Source organism: Mesoplodon bidens (assembly GCF_964165515.1).
Source record: "Mesoplodon bidens genome assembly, contig: HAP1_SCAFFOLD_240, whole genome shotgun sequence".
NCBI lineage: Eukaryota > Metazoa > Chordata > Mammalia > Artiodactyla > Ziphiidae > Mesoplodon > Mesoplodon bidens.
In genome coordinates, this window is record NW_027671802.1 from 81,791 (window position 1) to 98,100 (window position 16,310).

At 41.8% G+C, this 16,310-nt stretch overlaps 1 protein-coding gene, 1 long non-coding RNA gene and 1 pseudogene across 3 annotated transcripts in view; 1 reads left to right on the forward strand and 2 right to left on the reverse strand.

Annotated features, from left to right (window-relative positions):
- The window catches only part of LOC308611035 (centrosomal protein of 78 kDa-like), a 226,863-nt pseudogene that overhangs the window by 19,166 nt on the left and 191,387 nt on the right, over window positions 1–16,310 (reverse strand). The window contains exons 4-8 of the transcript in view: window positions 12,113–12,185; window positions 10,951–11,060; window positions 8,548–8,722; window positions 6,440–6,553; window positions 4,393–4,456 (exon numbers count right to left, since the gene is read on the reverse strand). The product of the transcript in view is annotated as a centrosomal protein of 78 kDa-like (transcript). The remainder of the gene's footprint in view (window positions 1–4,392; window positions 4,457–6,439; window positions 6,554–8,547; window positions 8,723–10,950; window positions 11,061–12,112; window positions 12,186–16,310) is intronic.
- LOC308611026 (transcription initiation factor TFIID subunit 7-like) lies at window positions 1,556–3,315 on the forward strand. The gene has a single exon (XM_081259975.1). It carries the CDS (start codon window positions 1,727–1,729, stop codon window positions 2,774–2,776), a length of 1,050 nt encoding a protein of 349 aa, XP_081116101.1. The 5' UTR covers window positions 1,556–1,726; the 3' UTR covers window positions 2,777–3,315.
- LOC308611032 lies at window positions 13,605–14,849 on the reverse strand. The gene is made up of 3 exons (XR_014014759.1): window positions 14,629–14,849; window positions 14,302–14,458; window positions 13,605–13,849 (listed from the first exon to the last, which is right to left on the reverse strand). It is a non-coding gene; the product is annotated as an uncharacterized lncRNA (long non-coding RNA).

The following is a 16,310-nucleotide window of genomic DNA, read 5'->3' on the forward strand; positions in this document are numbered from 1 at the left end:
AAGATCCCACATGCTGCGGAGAAACTGGGCCCGTGAGCCATGGCCGCTGAGCCTGTGCTCCGCAACGGGAGAGGCCACAAAAGTGAGAGGCCCGCGTACCACACACGCACACACACACACAATATATATATATATATATATATATATATATATATATATATATATATATATATATATATATATATATATATATATATATATATTAAAATTTTTTAAAATTACACTTTTCTTGTTAGGAGATTAAAAAATTTCTAATAAAAGTTCCCATCTTTTATTAGGCATACATAAGTACAATATAAATGTGACACAATTCACACCATTATTTCACCCCTATACTCCCCTGGATCTAGGTATATACCCAGATACTGATTTGGCTTACCTCTATGTCTCCAAATAACTGAGGCAAATACAAAAAAAAAAGCCCAAGAAATAAAATTACTCTTAAAAGAGCTCAATGAGCTTGTATACTGCAGTTACATTTCCACTTTGTTTAATCATGCTAACTAAAAAAAAATGTTTAACTGTTCTCATTCCATGATGCCCTATTATTCTGTACTAATTTTACAGAATTCCAAATATGTTGTACATATACATGTTTTATTTATATATCCTTCCATTTCTAATATCATAGCAAAAGTCAATGTAGCTATTTTAAGAATGCTTTACATAGGATATAAATTTTTAATAATAATATCTAATTAGTGTGATATCACAAATCTTAACTTCTTTGAATGTACTATTTGATTATTAAAATATCACTCTCTTTAGCGGAGGGGGTAGCGGAGGCGCGCGGGAGAATCCATGTCCTTCTTAGAACCGTTTCCTCTAAATACTTTTAAACCAACAGCTCTTGGCGAAAGTCTTCATCCCTTTAAGGCTAAGTTCTCGCGAGACGACAAGACGCCGGATAGCTTAATCGCACGTTGTGCCTGCGCGCGCTGGGGCAGCTCGCACTTCCGCCCGAGGCGTGTTGCGACTCACAGCAGCTGCCGGTCTCGCGTGGTGACGCAGCTGTTTTTTCTCGGCTAGGTCTGCTGTAACGGACGGAGGCCGCCTGAGCTGCGGAGTTGCAGAATCTGGCGTTCGGAGCTGCGGTTCTTGGCGAGATTTCGCGTTGCCCGTCCTCAGCCGTTTCACCGATAATCAGCGGATCGCTTTGCCAAGTGCCGGGAAGAACAAAGGAATTCGGAAGGAGACTCTCGGCTCCCGGCCGCCTTTCTCTGAGTGGCTTCGTTTCCCGCTCGCGCCTGTCCGGAGAAACTGGACTTATAACCGTCACTGGGTTGTAAGTACCCGAGGCGAAGAGAGCTCACTACGCCCCGCTTTTTGCGTATCTTTGTTCCGGGAGAGTTTGTGGATTGGGAGTATCTGCTGAGCCTTACTTTCTGTGCCGAAAATCATTCCGTAGGAGCCGCCATTTGCTTTCCCTGCGTTGTCCTGCAGCGGCAGGACAACCTCTATCTAGAGGTTGGAACTTGGCATTGCAGCTAACAGATTTAAATGGACCTGAGTAAGGCAATGCGTCATTAACGACTGGTATTGTCACAGCATATTTAGAAAGACTTGGAACTTAATTCCGAATAGACGCTTAGTTGCTCTTCTACCTAGAACTCTTTGTAATTAAAGACGTCAATTTATAAAGAACTGGTCTTTCTGTTGAAATAGCTGAAATTTTTTAGTGCAACAAGTGGTTATTAGAGAAAAACTGAGTCACAAAGAAGTAAAGATGAGTAAGAGCAAAGATGATGCTCCTCACGAAGTAGAGAGCCAGTTTATCTTACGCCTACCTCCGGAGTATGCCTCTACTGTGAGGCGGGCAATACAGTCTGGTCATGTCAACCTGAAGGACAGACTGACAATTGAGTTACACCCTGATGGGCGTCATGGAATTGTCAGAGTGGACCAGGTCCCATTGGCGTCAAAATTGGTAGATCTGCCATGTGTTATGGAAAGTTTGAAAACCATTGATAAAAAAACCTTTTACAAGACAGCTGATATCTCTCAGATGCTTGTCTGTACAGCTGATGGTGATCTCTATCCTCCTGTTGAGGAACCAGTTGCCACTGCTGATCCCAAAGCAAGCAAGAAAAAGGATAAGGACAAAGAGAAAAAGTTTATATGGAACCATGGAATTACTCTGCCTCTAAAAAATGTCAGAAAGAGAAGGTTCCGTAAGACAGCAAAGAAGAAATATATTGAGTCTCCAGATGTGGAAAAAGAAGTAAAGCGGTTGCTGAGCACAGATGCTGAAGCTGTCAGTACCCGTTGGGAAATAATTGCTGAAGATGAAACAAAAGAAGCAGAAAGTCAAGGCCTTGATATCTCTTCCCCAGGAATGTCTGGCCACAGGCAGGGCCATGACTCATTAGAACATGATGAGCTTCGGGAGATATTCAATGACCTCAGCAGCAGCAGTGAAGATGAAGATGAGACACAGCATCAAGATGAAGAAGATATAAACATCATTGACACTGAGGAAGATCTGGAAAGGCAGCTACAGCACAAGCTAAATGAGTCAGATGAACACCACCAAGAAAACGAGGGAACTAATCAGCTGGTTATGGGAATTCAGAAACAGATTGATAACATGAAAGGCAAGCTCCAAGAGACCCAGGACAGGGCAAAGCGACAGGAGGATCTCATCATGAAAGTGGAGAACCTGGCTCTCAAGAACAGATTTCAGGCTGTGCTGGATGAACTGAAACAAAAGGAAGACCGAGAAAAGGAGCAGCTCAGCTCTTTGCAAGAAGAGCTAGAATCACTCCTAGAGAAGTGAGGAGAGTTTTGATACTTAATTTCATTCCTGACAGTGGTCAGCCTTGAAAGAAAAACTTTGTTTTCATCACCTGGACTAGACAGTAAAACTTTGCAGTAGTTCCCAGTTTCCTCCACTGCCTTCTATTGGATTTGTTTTATAATTGTGAATTTCTATCTCATTTGTTTTTTGGAACCACTTCGGTGGGTGTTTGTCCTGTAGTAAGTAGGAATGTATAGACAGATAAATGTAGGGAAGTTGTAGGATTAGTGGAGTGAACAGTTCAGTTTGGTAATTAATCACAGCTTCACTGCAGGACTTTGCTGCTGTTTCTCCGTTTACCAGAAGCTGCCATTGCTACTCTGTGATGCCATCTGAGATAAATTAGTAGATTCTAGTTTGGTGGCAGTGAAGTTTGTTTACATACGTTTTCCCATGCTGTAGCTATTTCCCAGTTATTCAAAGCAGTTTTCCACATTTTGCATTGCAAATCATTTCATAAAGTTGTTTTAACAATAAATAAAAGCAAGTAATTTTCACCTTAAAAAAAATAAAATAAAATATCACTCTTGAAATAACAATTGGCAGACGATCATAAGCTTTTTTTTGACTTCATAAACACTCTTAACAACTTATTTAATACACTATTGTCCAAGCAAGTTGATTAATAGAGAATCAAAAACATACAACTTGAAGTAGAAAAAAAAAAGCTGTATTTATGAAGATGTTTACAATAGTTTATTTGAGGTTATTTCCAATTTTTCACCAATTTAAAAAATTGACCTACTCAATGAAACCTTGTGAATGCAATGTTAAAAAGTATAACTATGAATCACAGAATTTAAATTTAGTATGAAAAGATAAGAATGGCAAATTATATTGAAGCTATGTGGAATTATGTTTATAGACAGCAGGAAGAGAAAATTAAAATGTAAATATTGCTTGATAGGATAATGGGATTAGAGGTGGTCTTTTAAATTTTTCATTTTTATGCTAATACCTTTATAAAACCCAAAAATCTTCAAACAACACATTTTTTAAAAATTGTGGTAAACGACACAAAACAGAAAATTTATAATTTTAACCATTTTAAAGTGGACCGTTCATTGATATGAAGTCAACAAATTTTTAAAACTTTCAGAGGGCACCTGAATAAAAGATGTGTTGTCCACTGGTGATTTTAATGTATCTGGTATATAACTAAAGTCACCACAAAACCCTTTCTGGGAAATTGGCAGATCATAAACATAAAAAATTTATTTTGCTTTTTATTAAACCTTATTTTGCTGTTTCAATATTCAAATTTACTCACAAGAAAGAGTCAGTTTCATATTAGATTTGGTTTCACAAATGCTGCTCCTGCTATTCATTCTTATCACCAAAAAAAAAAAAGACTATTTGTGACTAACGATAATATGTTACAGAAAATAAAAAGTTAAAAGGTTTTCAATCTGCATATCTGGGAACCTAAATTAAAGCATCACACAACATTTTCAAAAACAGAAAAGCCATTTGATTTGACTCAAATCTTAGTTTTAAGATGGCAGAAAGTACCTTGATAATTTTCTTTTAAGAAAGAAAGAAAACCAAGCCATTAAAGAGAAATTCTTCCAAGAGAACTGAAACATGCTATATACCTCTGACTTGGCACTCCTTCTATCTGGAGAACTTGTTTGGTAACTGTTTTCATCACAGAATGATCTAAAGTAAAATGAATTGAAATTAGACTAATTATTTTCCAATGAGTGGCTATTTCCATTTAAAACCAAAAGCCAACTAATTATTGCTTTTCCCAGACATTTAAATATGAAATCTACATTATATAATTATACACTTATTTCCCCCTTTGTGTATTCTAATTTCTTCCTCAGAAACCTAAGATGCCATCTTGCAGACTGCCCACAGTGGCTACTATTTTGGCAGCAGCAAAGGTCAACTTGAAACATTTTGCATCTGAAGTGGCTTTGGATACCTTTGGATACAAAGTACAGTCTGAGCACCGTCCAGACGCTTAGATACCTAAAGAGCATCTAAGATATCAAACCAGGACATCCAAGATAACAAACCAAGTCCTGATATTCCCTCAAAAGCTGCTCCTCCCATCAGCTCCCTTCTTCTAAGTGATACTACCCAGTTGCACACATAATCATCAACGACTTGTCTCCTTGTTACTATTTCCTTCATACCTCATCTATCTGCAGGTCTTGAGAGCTACACCCTCAAAACACAACCTGAATTCAACCACTTTTCATTTGCTGCAAACTTCCAACCTAACCTAGGCCATAAACATCTCTTATTTGGAGCACTGTGATAGTCTCCTAACTGGTCTCCCTGTTCCTCTTTTTTTTTTTTTTTTTTGCTGTACACGGGCCTCTCACTGTTGTGGCCTCTCTCGTTGCGGAGCACAGGCTCCGGACGCGCAGGCTCAGCGGCCATGGCTCATGGGCCCAGTCGCTCCGCGGCATGTGGGATCTTCCCGGACCGGGGCACGAACCCGCGTCCCCTGCATCGGCAGGCGGATTCTCAACCACTGCGGCACCAGGGAAGCCCCCTGTTCCTCTTCTTTATCCTCCCAAGTCCCTTCTCTATACCAGGTCACCTTATTCAGATACGATTTGGATCATGCCTTTTTCCAGTTCAAACCCCTCTACTCATTTAGAATAATCCACATCTTTACTCTGGCCTTCAAGACTTTACAAGAGCAGACCCCTGGCTAGCTCCTTGACCTCATGTCATACCACACTCTTCTTCACTCAGTACTCTGCCCAGATTGGCCTCCTTGCTTTTCCTTAAATACTCCACCCACCTACATGCCTACATACTCATTGCCTCCTTGTCCTGGAATGTGCTTACTCCACATCTTCCATGGCTTGCTCCTCTCTTCATTCAGGTCTCCGTTCAAATGCCACTTCTCCAGTGAAGCTGTCCCCTAACAAACCTATCCAATGGAGTCCTACCTGCTCTCCCTCACTCTCCTTACATTAAGATATTTTTGCACTTCCTACTCTCTAAAATTATATGACTTATCTGTTTACTCATTTCTATCTGATGTCCTTCACTAGAATGTAAGTTCCATGAGGGCAAGACTTTTGTCTGTCTGGTTCACTGCTTTATCCCTAGTCCCTAAACCCGTATCTGGCACACAGAAGATGATTACAAAATTACTTGTGAATCTGACAAATGAATAAAGTACTCCTGGCAAGAATTCAGAGGCTGCACAGGAAAGAAAGAATGCTCTTGGTGGAAGCAGGCTTAGTATCTAGGTTCACCTCTATTCAGAGTAGAGATAAGAAAAATTGACAAGTATAATTCACTTTAGTTAGTACAGTAGCTGCTAAAAACATAAGGGAAGTGCAACACTAGAAAAGTACAGTTGAAGCTTGAACAACATGGGTTTGAACCTCGCGGGTCCACTGACACACGCATAGTTTTCAATACATAGGTACTATCGTCCTACATGATCCAAGGTTGGTTGAATCCACAGATGTGGAACCACTGACTATAAACTTATACCCAGATCTTGAACTGTGTAGGGGTCGACACCCCTAACCCCACGTTGTTCACGGGCCAACTGGATATGATGAGGAAAGTTAAACACATTAAGTTTTAAAAAACTGTCAATACCTGAACAAATTCTTTTTGTTTTGCTATGTGTTCATCAATTTAAAAAAAGTGACCACATACCAACAAGCAGATTTTTTCTTATATCCAGAACGAGCAGAGTTCTGTTGGTTTCAGGGGCCTTTAGTAAAGCCTTTGCTCCTTCACTGGTGAGGCCGCACTGCTGCAGGTCAAGTGCTTTCGATGAAAGACAAAAGGTCACTTGCTAACTCTACAGATTTAACATATAGACAACTCTCATTTTCTCACGTGTGGAAGAGTCCTGCACAAGACAAGTCATGGCAGGTTTGTAATTTTGGGTATGGAAAAAAACAGAAACATATACGCACACACATAATGCATAATCCAATTTAAAAACCTCTTCTTGGATGTGCAGTGATAACCCTGGCTTTAGTACCAATAAATCATACAACGTATTTTACAATTACAGAACTGAAAAATAACTGTATATAACCTATGAGCAAAAAGCATCACAAAATGAATCTCAGTTCATAATTAGCAAGGGCGGCAGGGGCATGTAAACCTCACAAGCAAAACCTGGTGGAGCTCACTGCATTCTTTTGATCATGATCTTCAGCTCCAAATCACACTTGAAACTAGTTCAAAGGGGAAAACAAAATAGAAGAAATGTAATAACTGTTAGTTTTAGAGGAAAAAAAGACAAATCTAAGAGGATACAAATAATAAAAACTTTCAACAATGTGTGAATAGAGAATACATACTAAAAACCTATCATGAAAGTAGGATGGTCAAGAACCCTCGCAGTAAAAGGTCAGACAAAACCCAGAAAAACTGATCATGAATTCTAGTAGTTCTGGGGCTGAACAACCTACTCATTTAAACCAAAGGGATCATCACTAAAGCACAGGTATTAAAAAATATTACATGAAAGGAAACTATCATGAGTCTTATGTTTAAGTGTTGTGTGGACCATCACATTAAAATAACTGGAGTCTTTCAACACCCCCATGACACATAGAAATAGCAAGTCAGACATACGGATCTGACAGGATATGATACAACCCTTACAAACTCTCACTACAGAAGAATGGACACAGGGTATAATTAACCAAATAGCCAAATTAATACAAACAGCCAGTAAACCTCACCAGTCAATCAAATGAATACAAAATAAAACAAAATGTGGTTATTGTCCTATCAGATGAAGCCAAGATTCTGTAAGAAAAGCCTTTAAATAATGTCTATACCCTTTGGATCCAACAACTCTCTTTCTAAGAATTTAACCAAAAGAAATAGTCAGAGATATAGGTAAGGATATATATCAGAGTACTCTTTGTAACTGAAAAACTGGACAAAGCTTATATACAAGAATGGATAAGGTATGTGCACTGTGGCATATTCATATAATGGAATACTGAACAATCACAAAAAATGATGTAGGAGATGCAAATTTACTGACTTGCTAAAATGCTCATACTAAATTAATTGAAAAAAGTTATAAAATTTGGAGTAATCCCACTTGCATAGAAAATGGACAGGTACTCATTTTTGTAGTTTCACATTTTTTTACAAGTGCTACAGGCCAGTGTTTGTGAGAGGCAGGCTTCCCATCTACTGTTGGGGTGGACTACAAATTGGCATAGCCTTTCTGGGTGGTAATTTGGCCATGTGTATCAAATGTCTTAAAAATAGGTCACACTTAGTCATTCCACTTGTAGTACCTTATTCTACAGAAGTAATCCCGATGGACACAGAGATGTATATACAACGTATTCACATTGTTTCTGACAGGGAAAAGCAAACAAACTGTCTAAATAGAATTGCAAAGAATTGATTAAACTATGGGACATCAATACGACGCAATACTACATGATACATGTTTAAGTGAAAAAAGCAGGAATGTGAAATAGCAAGTATACTACAATTCTATTTTTGGAATCCCTAAGTGTACATATATATTTGTAGAAGAAAAAAAGACTGAAAGTATATACGCCAAAATGAACAGTGATTATATCTGGGTATTAAAATTATAGGTTCTCTTGTAACTCTGTATTTTCTGTAAAGGATATATGCAACTCAGAGAAAATTGAAAAGCAAAATAAAAGCTATCAGTAAAATGAGGCTTTAAAACATCCTATCACAATAGTATCATGCCAAAAGCTAAGCATATTTCATATTAAAAATTCAATATTTTCAATTTTAGAATTTCCCTCTAAGCCATAAATCCTCACTAAGAGATTCTGCCAAAGCACTTGCACCCAGGTCACCAATGAGCGGGTTGCAGTTCAGAGTGATGCGCCTCAAACCAGCCATGCAGTCAAGATCACGTCTCCTGGAATGAAGACTCTCAGCCCAGGTTTCTTCATGCCTTCTGGTAGTCGGATACTTCAAAGATTTAATGGGATGAAATTAAGATGCTTGAATAAGGAAACAGGGTGTGCCTGAGTATGGCTTATTCTGTCAGAGAGTTACACACACACACAGATCAAGCATATATGCCAGGAGCATCAACCTGAGAAATTCAACAGTCACTTCTGGTTTACGAGTCCAGTGACCCAGATTCTGCTCGGTCAGTGATTGGATTCTAGCCACTGCATTTCCTGTTTCTGAACACTTATGCAAAGTTGGACAACTCAATTACAGTCTATGAATTATTTTCCTTATCTTCTAAGTCAGGGAATTGGTTCTAAATTCTACCTTTGCTGAGGCCCTATATTTCATCATCCTGTCCTCCAATGGCCTCCAAACACCTGACTGGGCAAACCATAAAAAAACTTTCTAATATGCATCTTATTTATTAACACATTATATACACAAAGTTCCATACATATAATTTATGTACATGATAAACTACACAGATTTTTAAAAATAATACAAAGGTAAAAATGTTCTAATATTTTCTTTTCCTAACTCCTAAGGCATTATTTTATTTTACTTATTTTTTTATAAAGATTTATTTATTTATTTGCTTGTTTGTTTGTTTGGCTGTGCCGGGTCTTTAGTTGCAGCATGCCGGATCTTTTAGTTGTGGCATGTGGGCTCTTAGTTATGGCAGGCACGTGGGATCTAGTTCCTTGAGCAGGGATCGAACCCAAGCCCCCTACATTGGGAGCACATAGTGTTAACTGCTGGACCGCCAGGGAAGTCTCAAGCATTATTTAAAAAACTATATTTACAAAATGTATCTCACATGCTACCTAGGGTGTGCACACAAGCTTTAGAGGCCTGGACTATGCAGAGCCAGTTTGATGTGCCTTGGGAAAATAATGGTTTGACATTTAAGCAAAAGTACTGTCTTGAAGATATTCAATTCTTTATATTCATAAAGTAAATTTTGGTAACAGGGAACACTGACTGTCAATGAAAAAAGTCTTATTACATTCCTGAAAATGTAAAAGACTCAAAGTGCCTTTGTTACTCTATAAGGAAAATCATTAGTGTCATTTTTCTATTAACAATAATTTATTAAAGCTCCAAGCAGAAACAACAGCAATCACTTACACAGCGCTTAGTATGTGCCAGGCACTATTTATACAAATAAGTGCATTTAAACCTCATAATGAGGCATAGAGGTTAAGTGATTTGCCCATGGTCACTAGCTATGAAATGGGAGAAAGGGAATTTGAACCTAGGCCATTTGGCTTCCGCACCCAAGTTCCTGACTGTTTTCTACCTCAGGGGTCAATGGACTTGCCCTGTATAAGCTCAAAGAAGTTTTCAATTTTTAAAATCTAAATTTAAACATTTCCAGATTTGTGGGCTATACAGTTTCTGTTGCAACTACTCGGCCCCACTGGTGTAGGGTGAAAGGAGCCATAACTACCACGTAAACAATGGGTGCGACTATGTTCCAGAAAAACTTCCTTTACAAAGCCAGGCGACGGGCTGGATCTGGCCCACCAGCCAGAGTTTACCTATCCCTGATCTGCACCATCAAACTATTAAAAAGCCTTCATGTCAAATTATTAACTAACTTTAGGCCTAAATACAGTCATTATAACCACTGTAAAGTTGTTAAGGCATTATTTTAAAAACTGTATTTACAAATTGCTGATGTACTGACTTTTATTAGTTTAAAAACTACAACAGCTAATAAACACTTGATTCATTTAAGTCTTGAAGACTAGAATGGCATAGTTTCTTCACAGTATTACAATAAATGTTTTCAGTAAAAAAATACATAAAAGTATTATTAGGTATTATATATTAAATCTCTTATTTCTAAAATTAAGTGGACTATCTTTCCTAAATGGTAGAATCCCAAACTGAAAACTGGTCATATTCTTTCAGCAAAATGAAAGCTGCGCTCACATGTATCAAAAGGCAAAAATTAGGGCTTCCCTGGTGGCGCAGTGGTTGAGAGTCCGCCTGCCAATGCAGGGGACATGGGTTCGTGCCCCGGTCCGGGAAGATCCCACATGCCGCGGAGCGGCTAGGTCCGTGAGCCATGGCCGCTGAGCCTGCGCGTCCAGAGCCTGTGCTCCGCAACGGGAGAGGCCACAACAGTACCACACACACACACACAAAAAGACAAAAATTAACTGCCCTCTGTATCAATATATTAATGTGTTTCAATCACATATGTTTTCATGAAAGTTTAAACATAAAATCACCTTTAAGATCTAGGCCATGTGATCTGCTCCATGCCATGTCAGAATACACCCCGTGACGTTTACTTAACTTGTCTTAAGTGTGATAGAATTCTTTATACCTTGACAAATAACTAAAAGGAAAAAAAAAAACCCACACACACAAAAGATGAAGAGCCTATACATTTGTCAATCTTGACTTATTTGCTTTTCTTGAGTCAGTTGGAGGTTTATAGCCACATTCTCAAAATCATTAACTACAATCTTCCCAAACAGGTAATTGACGAACAGATGCATTCTAAAACTTGTCAGTAACAAAGTGCTATTCCACTTTACAGCAACAGTTTAATTCTATTTAGATACTAAAACTGAATACACTGAATACTGCAAACTTGATTCCCAACCACTCAGCAAAGTACTACATACCTTTTCAGATATAGGAAAAAAAAGAAAAAAAAGAAAAAGCATACGATTCTTCCTATGTTCATTTCCAAAGATACATCCCAATCTTAATGATCAATCAGCGATTTAAACGTCAACTGTAAACCCAGTATACTGCTGCTATGCAGTGTACTAGAGCAATAGAAGAGAGAGGACCTCAAACCCTCTGTTCCCTCAAATTCAAAGGCAGGCTTCCTGACCCCTCCAGACCACTACTGGACACAGGGAAGGCACACTAATGTTTCAGGACCCCAACCAACAGTCACCTGCTTTGTGATTACTTCCATGACACACCCTCACCAACACCAGAGTTTGCTGCTCCTACGGGACGTTACATGTATTTACTATTTTAACACATACCACAGTGCATCATAATTATGATTGCTGATAGATGTTCTAACAATTGAAAGAGAATGATGACTTTTTTGCTCTTTACATCTTGCTATTTCCCTTCCCATAATATTTCTTGAAGCGAAACCATAAAATATAGACAAACACAAAAAACAGAAAATATACAAAACGTGTGCTTTGCACCTTAACACAAACTTAAGTAAAATTAGTTCTGACAGTATCCAGCATGACAAACTTCCATGGTACAAATGAGAATGGACCAAGGTTTGAGCAGGTACAGGAGACAATCCAGGCATGAACAACACCAAGGAAAGGTAGACAGGAAGTAACATGGTGTGTAGGAAATCACGAGACCAGTCTGATGGGAAGAGACTTAAACAAGACTGAAACTCACTTCCTAAACCTCCATCTCCAATTGGACAATTCGCAGGACACAGGTGCACCAAAGTGGCCCATTTATTCAATCCCTTTAATATGGAGGAAGAGTTTAAAATTTTACTGGTTTAATTTGCCCCCAAAGCAACTCTCAACAGTTATGGCCTCTGTCATCGGAGCTTTGTATGAAATTAAGTCAAAGTGTGGAGCTCCTTTGCCTTTTTTTTTTTCTCCTTAAAAAAGAAAAGAAACAATTGTTCCGAGTAAAAACAAACATATTCCAAAGCATGTGTACATTGAAAAGTAAAGAAACTTTATTAACAACTTCATAAAAACTGACTTAAAATTTTAAAAAGAAAAAAACATGTTTCAAAGTCCTTCCGACTGGAGTCGTGTCTCATCGTGTCCTTTCTTTACAGAAATAGTCGTATTAGGACACATATGCACAAGGATTAACACCATGACACACTGTACACGGCGGGCCCCGGCGAGCTCACCAGGCGTCGTCTGAGTCCAGGTCTCTGGGGAGGATCCACTCCACGGATGAGCCCAGCAGAGTCTGAAGCTCGTTTGTGAACTCCACCACATCTAAGAGCTCCTTACATTCCGGATTAAAGGACTCCAGGTCTTTGGGGCAACAGAATAAGAGACTTGCTGACACTTGCCGGTAGAACTCGGCCTCTGCGATGGTGACAATTTCCACATTTGGAAAATTGCAGCGGAATATGCAGGAGGACATTTGCAGTTTCTTGAGCAGGTCTGAGAGCAACAGCCAGTTACGAGGCCTACACCAGAGAAAGGACAGTGGTTTGAGTTTCCGGCAAAATGAGAGGCGCTCCCAACTATGAACTACCCGTCTCCTGGCGGTGAAAGGGCCTGCTACTTCCACTTTGATTACCCCACCCCCACCCCACTTCTCACTGTCCTTAGAAGATCTACTACTTTTTTTTTTTTTAATTTTATTTATTTATTTATTTTTGGCTGCATTGGGCCTGTTGCTGTGCACGGGCTTTCTCTAGTTGTGGCTCGCGGGCTCTAGAGCGCAGGCTCATTAGCTGTGGCGCACGGGCTTAGTTGCTCCGTGGCATGTGGGATCTTCCCGGACCAGGGCTCGAACCTGTGTCCCCTGAACTGGCAGGCGGATTCTTAACCACTGTGCCACCAGGGAAGCCCGGAAGATCTACTTCTAGCGGGGTAACTCTGGACTCATGTACATGTGTTAAGAGACCACCTAGGGCAGATCAGCCAACTTAGACAAAAGCAGGAGCAGCGCCCCTGAACCAGCCTCGTTGCAGGCCACCCCAGTGCTGCCTTGGCTCTGGCCACAACTCAGGTCACCCCTCTCCAAGTAAGTGCACCCCGTTCTAGTCACTGGGGAAAACCAGTCTGTATGCCAACCCAAGGGAGATGGCAAACACCTCTTTGACCTCTCCTCTCCTCCGGCCCTCACGGAGAGAGCATGAGAAACACTCGAGGTCACCTGGCATTCCTTGCCTTTCCCACACCTCCAACCCGCCCCTCAATGCTGCAGGGAGTGAGGCTTTTTCGAGAAGGGAGGTGGTACAATCCTTCCTGATACCCTGCCACGCTTTATCATCTCTATCCCGAATACAATGTCACCACAAAGGCAGACACGGTCCCAGCCTCAGAGTCCAAGGAGGATGCTACTCCTTAAGCACCGGGGTCAACACACAGCAGAGCAAGGTTTCCTGATGTGTTCACTCCGAAGGGTTGGTCATGGGGCACAGTGGCCCGACTGTGGGGACAAGACTCGATCTAAGCAAATCTGAAGACACATAAGATCCCAGGTGCCACATACGGCTTTCTCTAATCTTATACGAGAAGAGGGTACACATCAGTATTGTCCCGTGGACCTCACGCGCCTTGGAAGGCCCCTATGGTAGCCGTTTGGGGAGGATCCCTTCCCCAAGAGTTTAGTGACTGAAACTGTGCAATTGCAGTCGCTGACTCCCGTGTCCTTTGGGCTCTAGGGGTGTGTTCCAATGAGGGCAGTTGGCTGGGGAGGCCTCCCATCCCCCAAACTTTTCTGGAAAAGTTCCACTGCATTATGTGAGGTCGGTGGACACTTGGTGAGGAATTCACTCACCCCCCAACCCATCCACCCTCATCTGCTGAAGGGGATTTCTAACTCCTGCCACCCCACAGAGCAGCTGGGCTGGCTCTCGACCACACGCTGGCCACGCTCACCCCTGAGCGACGGACACCTGGACGTTATAACACGGCAAAACGGGGTCTTCGGAAAATTCAGATTCCAATAGGTCACCATAGGCCTCGTTGCTGTCATCCTGGTCCTCCGGTCCTGGGGGATTTGCTAAAACATCGTAACCACTTTCATCATCTGGTTCTAACCGGGGGGGCAAACAAGAGAGAGGTCAGTAAGCTGGAGCAAGATTCCAGCTGTTCTCCAAAAAGGACCCTGGAAAAATTCTTTCCCAAGCAAGCCCTGCTCACAGCACCACCCCCACCCCTACCCCCACCCCCACAAGCCCAACTGAAACGAACAAGGCTGCTCACCACACACAGAGCTGCCAGAGAACTCCGAAGAGCAACCGGGGTTACCGTCGTCAGGAGCCTGCAGGTTATTTCAACAGTGTGGAGAGAGAGGGGGAGAGAGAGAGAGAGAGAGAAACAAGATAACGCCTGCTGGTAAGAGGCAAATGCTGCTGGAGTTCGGGAACATCTCACGCTGGGGCTGGTGTCACCTCCTGACAAGTCCCACTGCACACGCCTCCAGGTATCTGACTGAAACCTCCCCACGCGTCCACCCGCCTTCCTGAGGGACTGCCTGCCTCACCGCCCCAGCCTGCCAAACAAAAGCTAGCCTGGCTAGCTAAGAGTTTTCCAGCCCCCCACCTCGCAAAACTCAAAGTATGTATCTCTTCTTTGACAGACTAACGTTGGGCCGCTTTTCCCAGTAAAGGGTCACTTAGAGTAAACGGGGGGGTGGGGGTAGGGGGAACCCAGGTGAAAGGCTGTGAAGTCACCGTCTAGATGCTTGAACAAGACCGTGTCTTGACCTCTGCCGTACCTGTTAAGAACTTCTCCAGAAGTTCGCTGTGGTTCACTTTCTTGATGGTTCTACCTGAGTACGTAGCCAGGGTAGGAACAGCACCGTAGGAGAGGAGCAAGCGGACAATTTCGAGATGATCATTCTTGACAGCATCGTGGAGAGGCCTAGGAGAGGTGCGGGGGATTACACCCGTGCACGTGACGCTTGCTTCTAAGGACACGGGGCAAAATCGAGCGTGTGCGGCCAAGCCTCGTAGGCGCGCTATTTCACCGAGGAGGTGAGTGTACGGTCGCTGCGACAAATTACTCTGTTATTTCAACACATAACCCTTTACGGGACAGGTGAAGGGACCATCTCAGGCCTAATTCTTCAATGCAAATCTCTCTTAATGCATGGCCCAAGGAGGAACTCAGGCCACGATGAAAACGTTTCCAATGAACTTAAATAGTGACAGACTGTAAGAAGGTAACGTACGGAGGGGTGGGGGGAAGAATCCCAGCATCACGGAAGCAGATACGACAAGCCATTGTTATACCATTACAAACAAAACCCAAAAAGTGCAGTTTGTCAAAGAAACTGGGGGCAAAGTGGAACCTCTCTTGAAACCAACTTGGAGATGAGTGATCAACCCTCTCGCCCAGAAGCAGTCGACAGGCAGGGCGAGTTCTCAGGAGGATACAGAGTCCTCCTGCCCGTGTCCGCTGGGGTCAGGAACACTGTCCGCAGTCCCATCCAGAAAGGATGCTATTTGGAAACCATGAGCCACCAAATACCTTACGGTTTTGCTAATGTTATGACCGTCAGGAAAGCCCCAGTGCCCTGCCTCGTGGTGGCATCCCAGGTACAACCAGGAAGATGCTTGGGCTGACTCAGACCTGGGCCTCTGGCCAATAAACCGAGGTCAAGGACAGAGTGGGGGCCAGGCCCGGGGATGTGGGTGGACACGGCAGGTCCTATCAAGCCAGTTGCCACTGGACCTGTCTGTACTCCTGCAACTTTCAACTCACATATATGTTCAAGAGTGAGATTCAACAGATGCTGGTGGAGAGTCCAGGGTCTTAAAAGAGAACACCCCTGATTATTCATGCAGGCTCAACATTTTCAGGGACCTCTGTCCATAAGAGTGTCACAGAGTTTTAAAGTTCTATGTAAATTTGCCAGAAAGATCTGTCCGATTCCATTCTAG

Coding starts and splice junctions, on each gene's coding strand:
- LOC308611026 (XM_081259975.1), top strand. CDS start 1,727: ATGAGTAAGAGCAAAGATGATGCTCCTCACGAAGTAGAGAGCCAGTTT.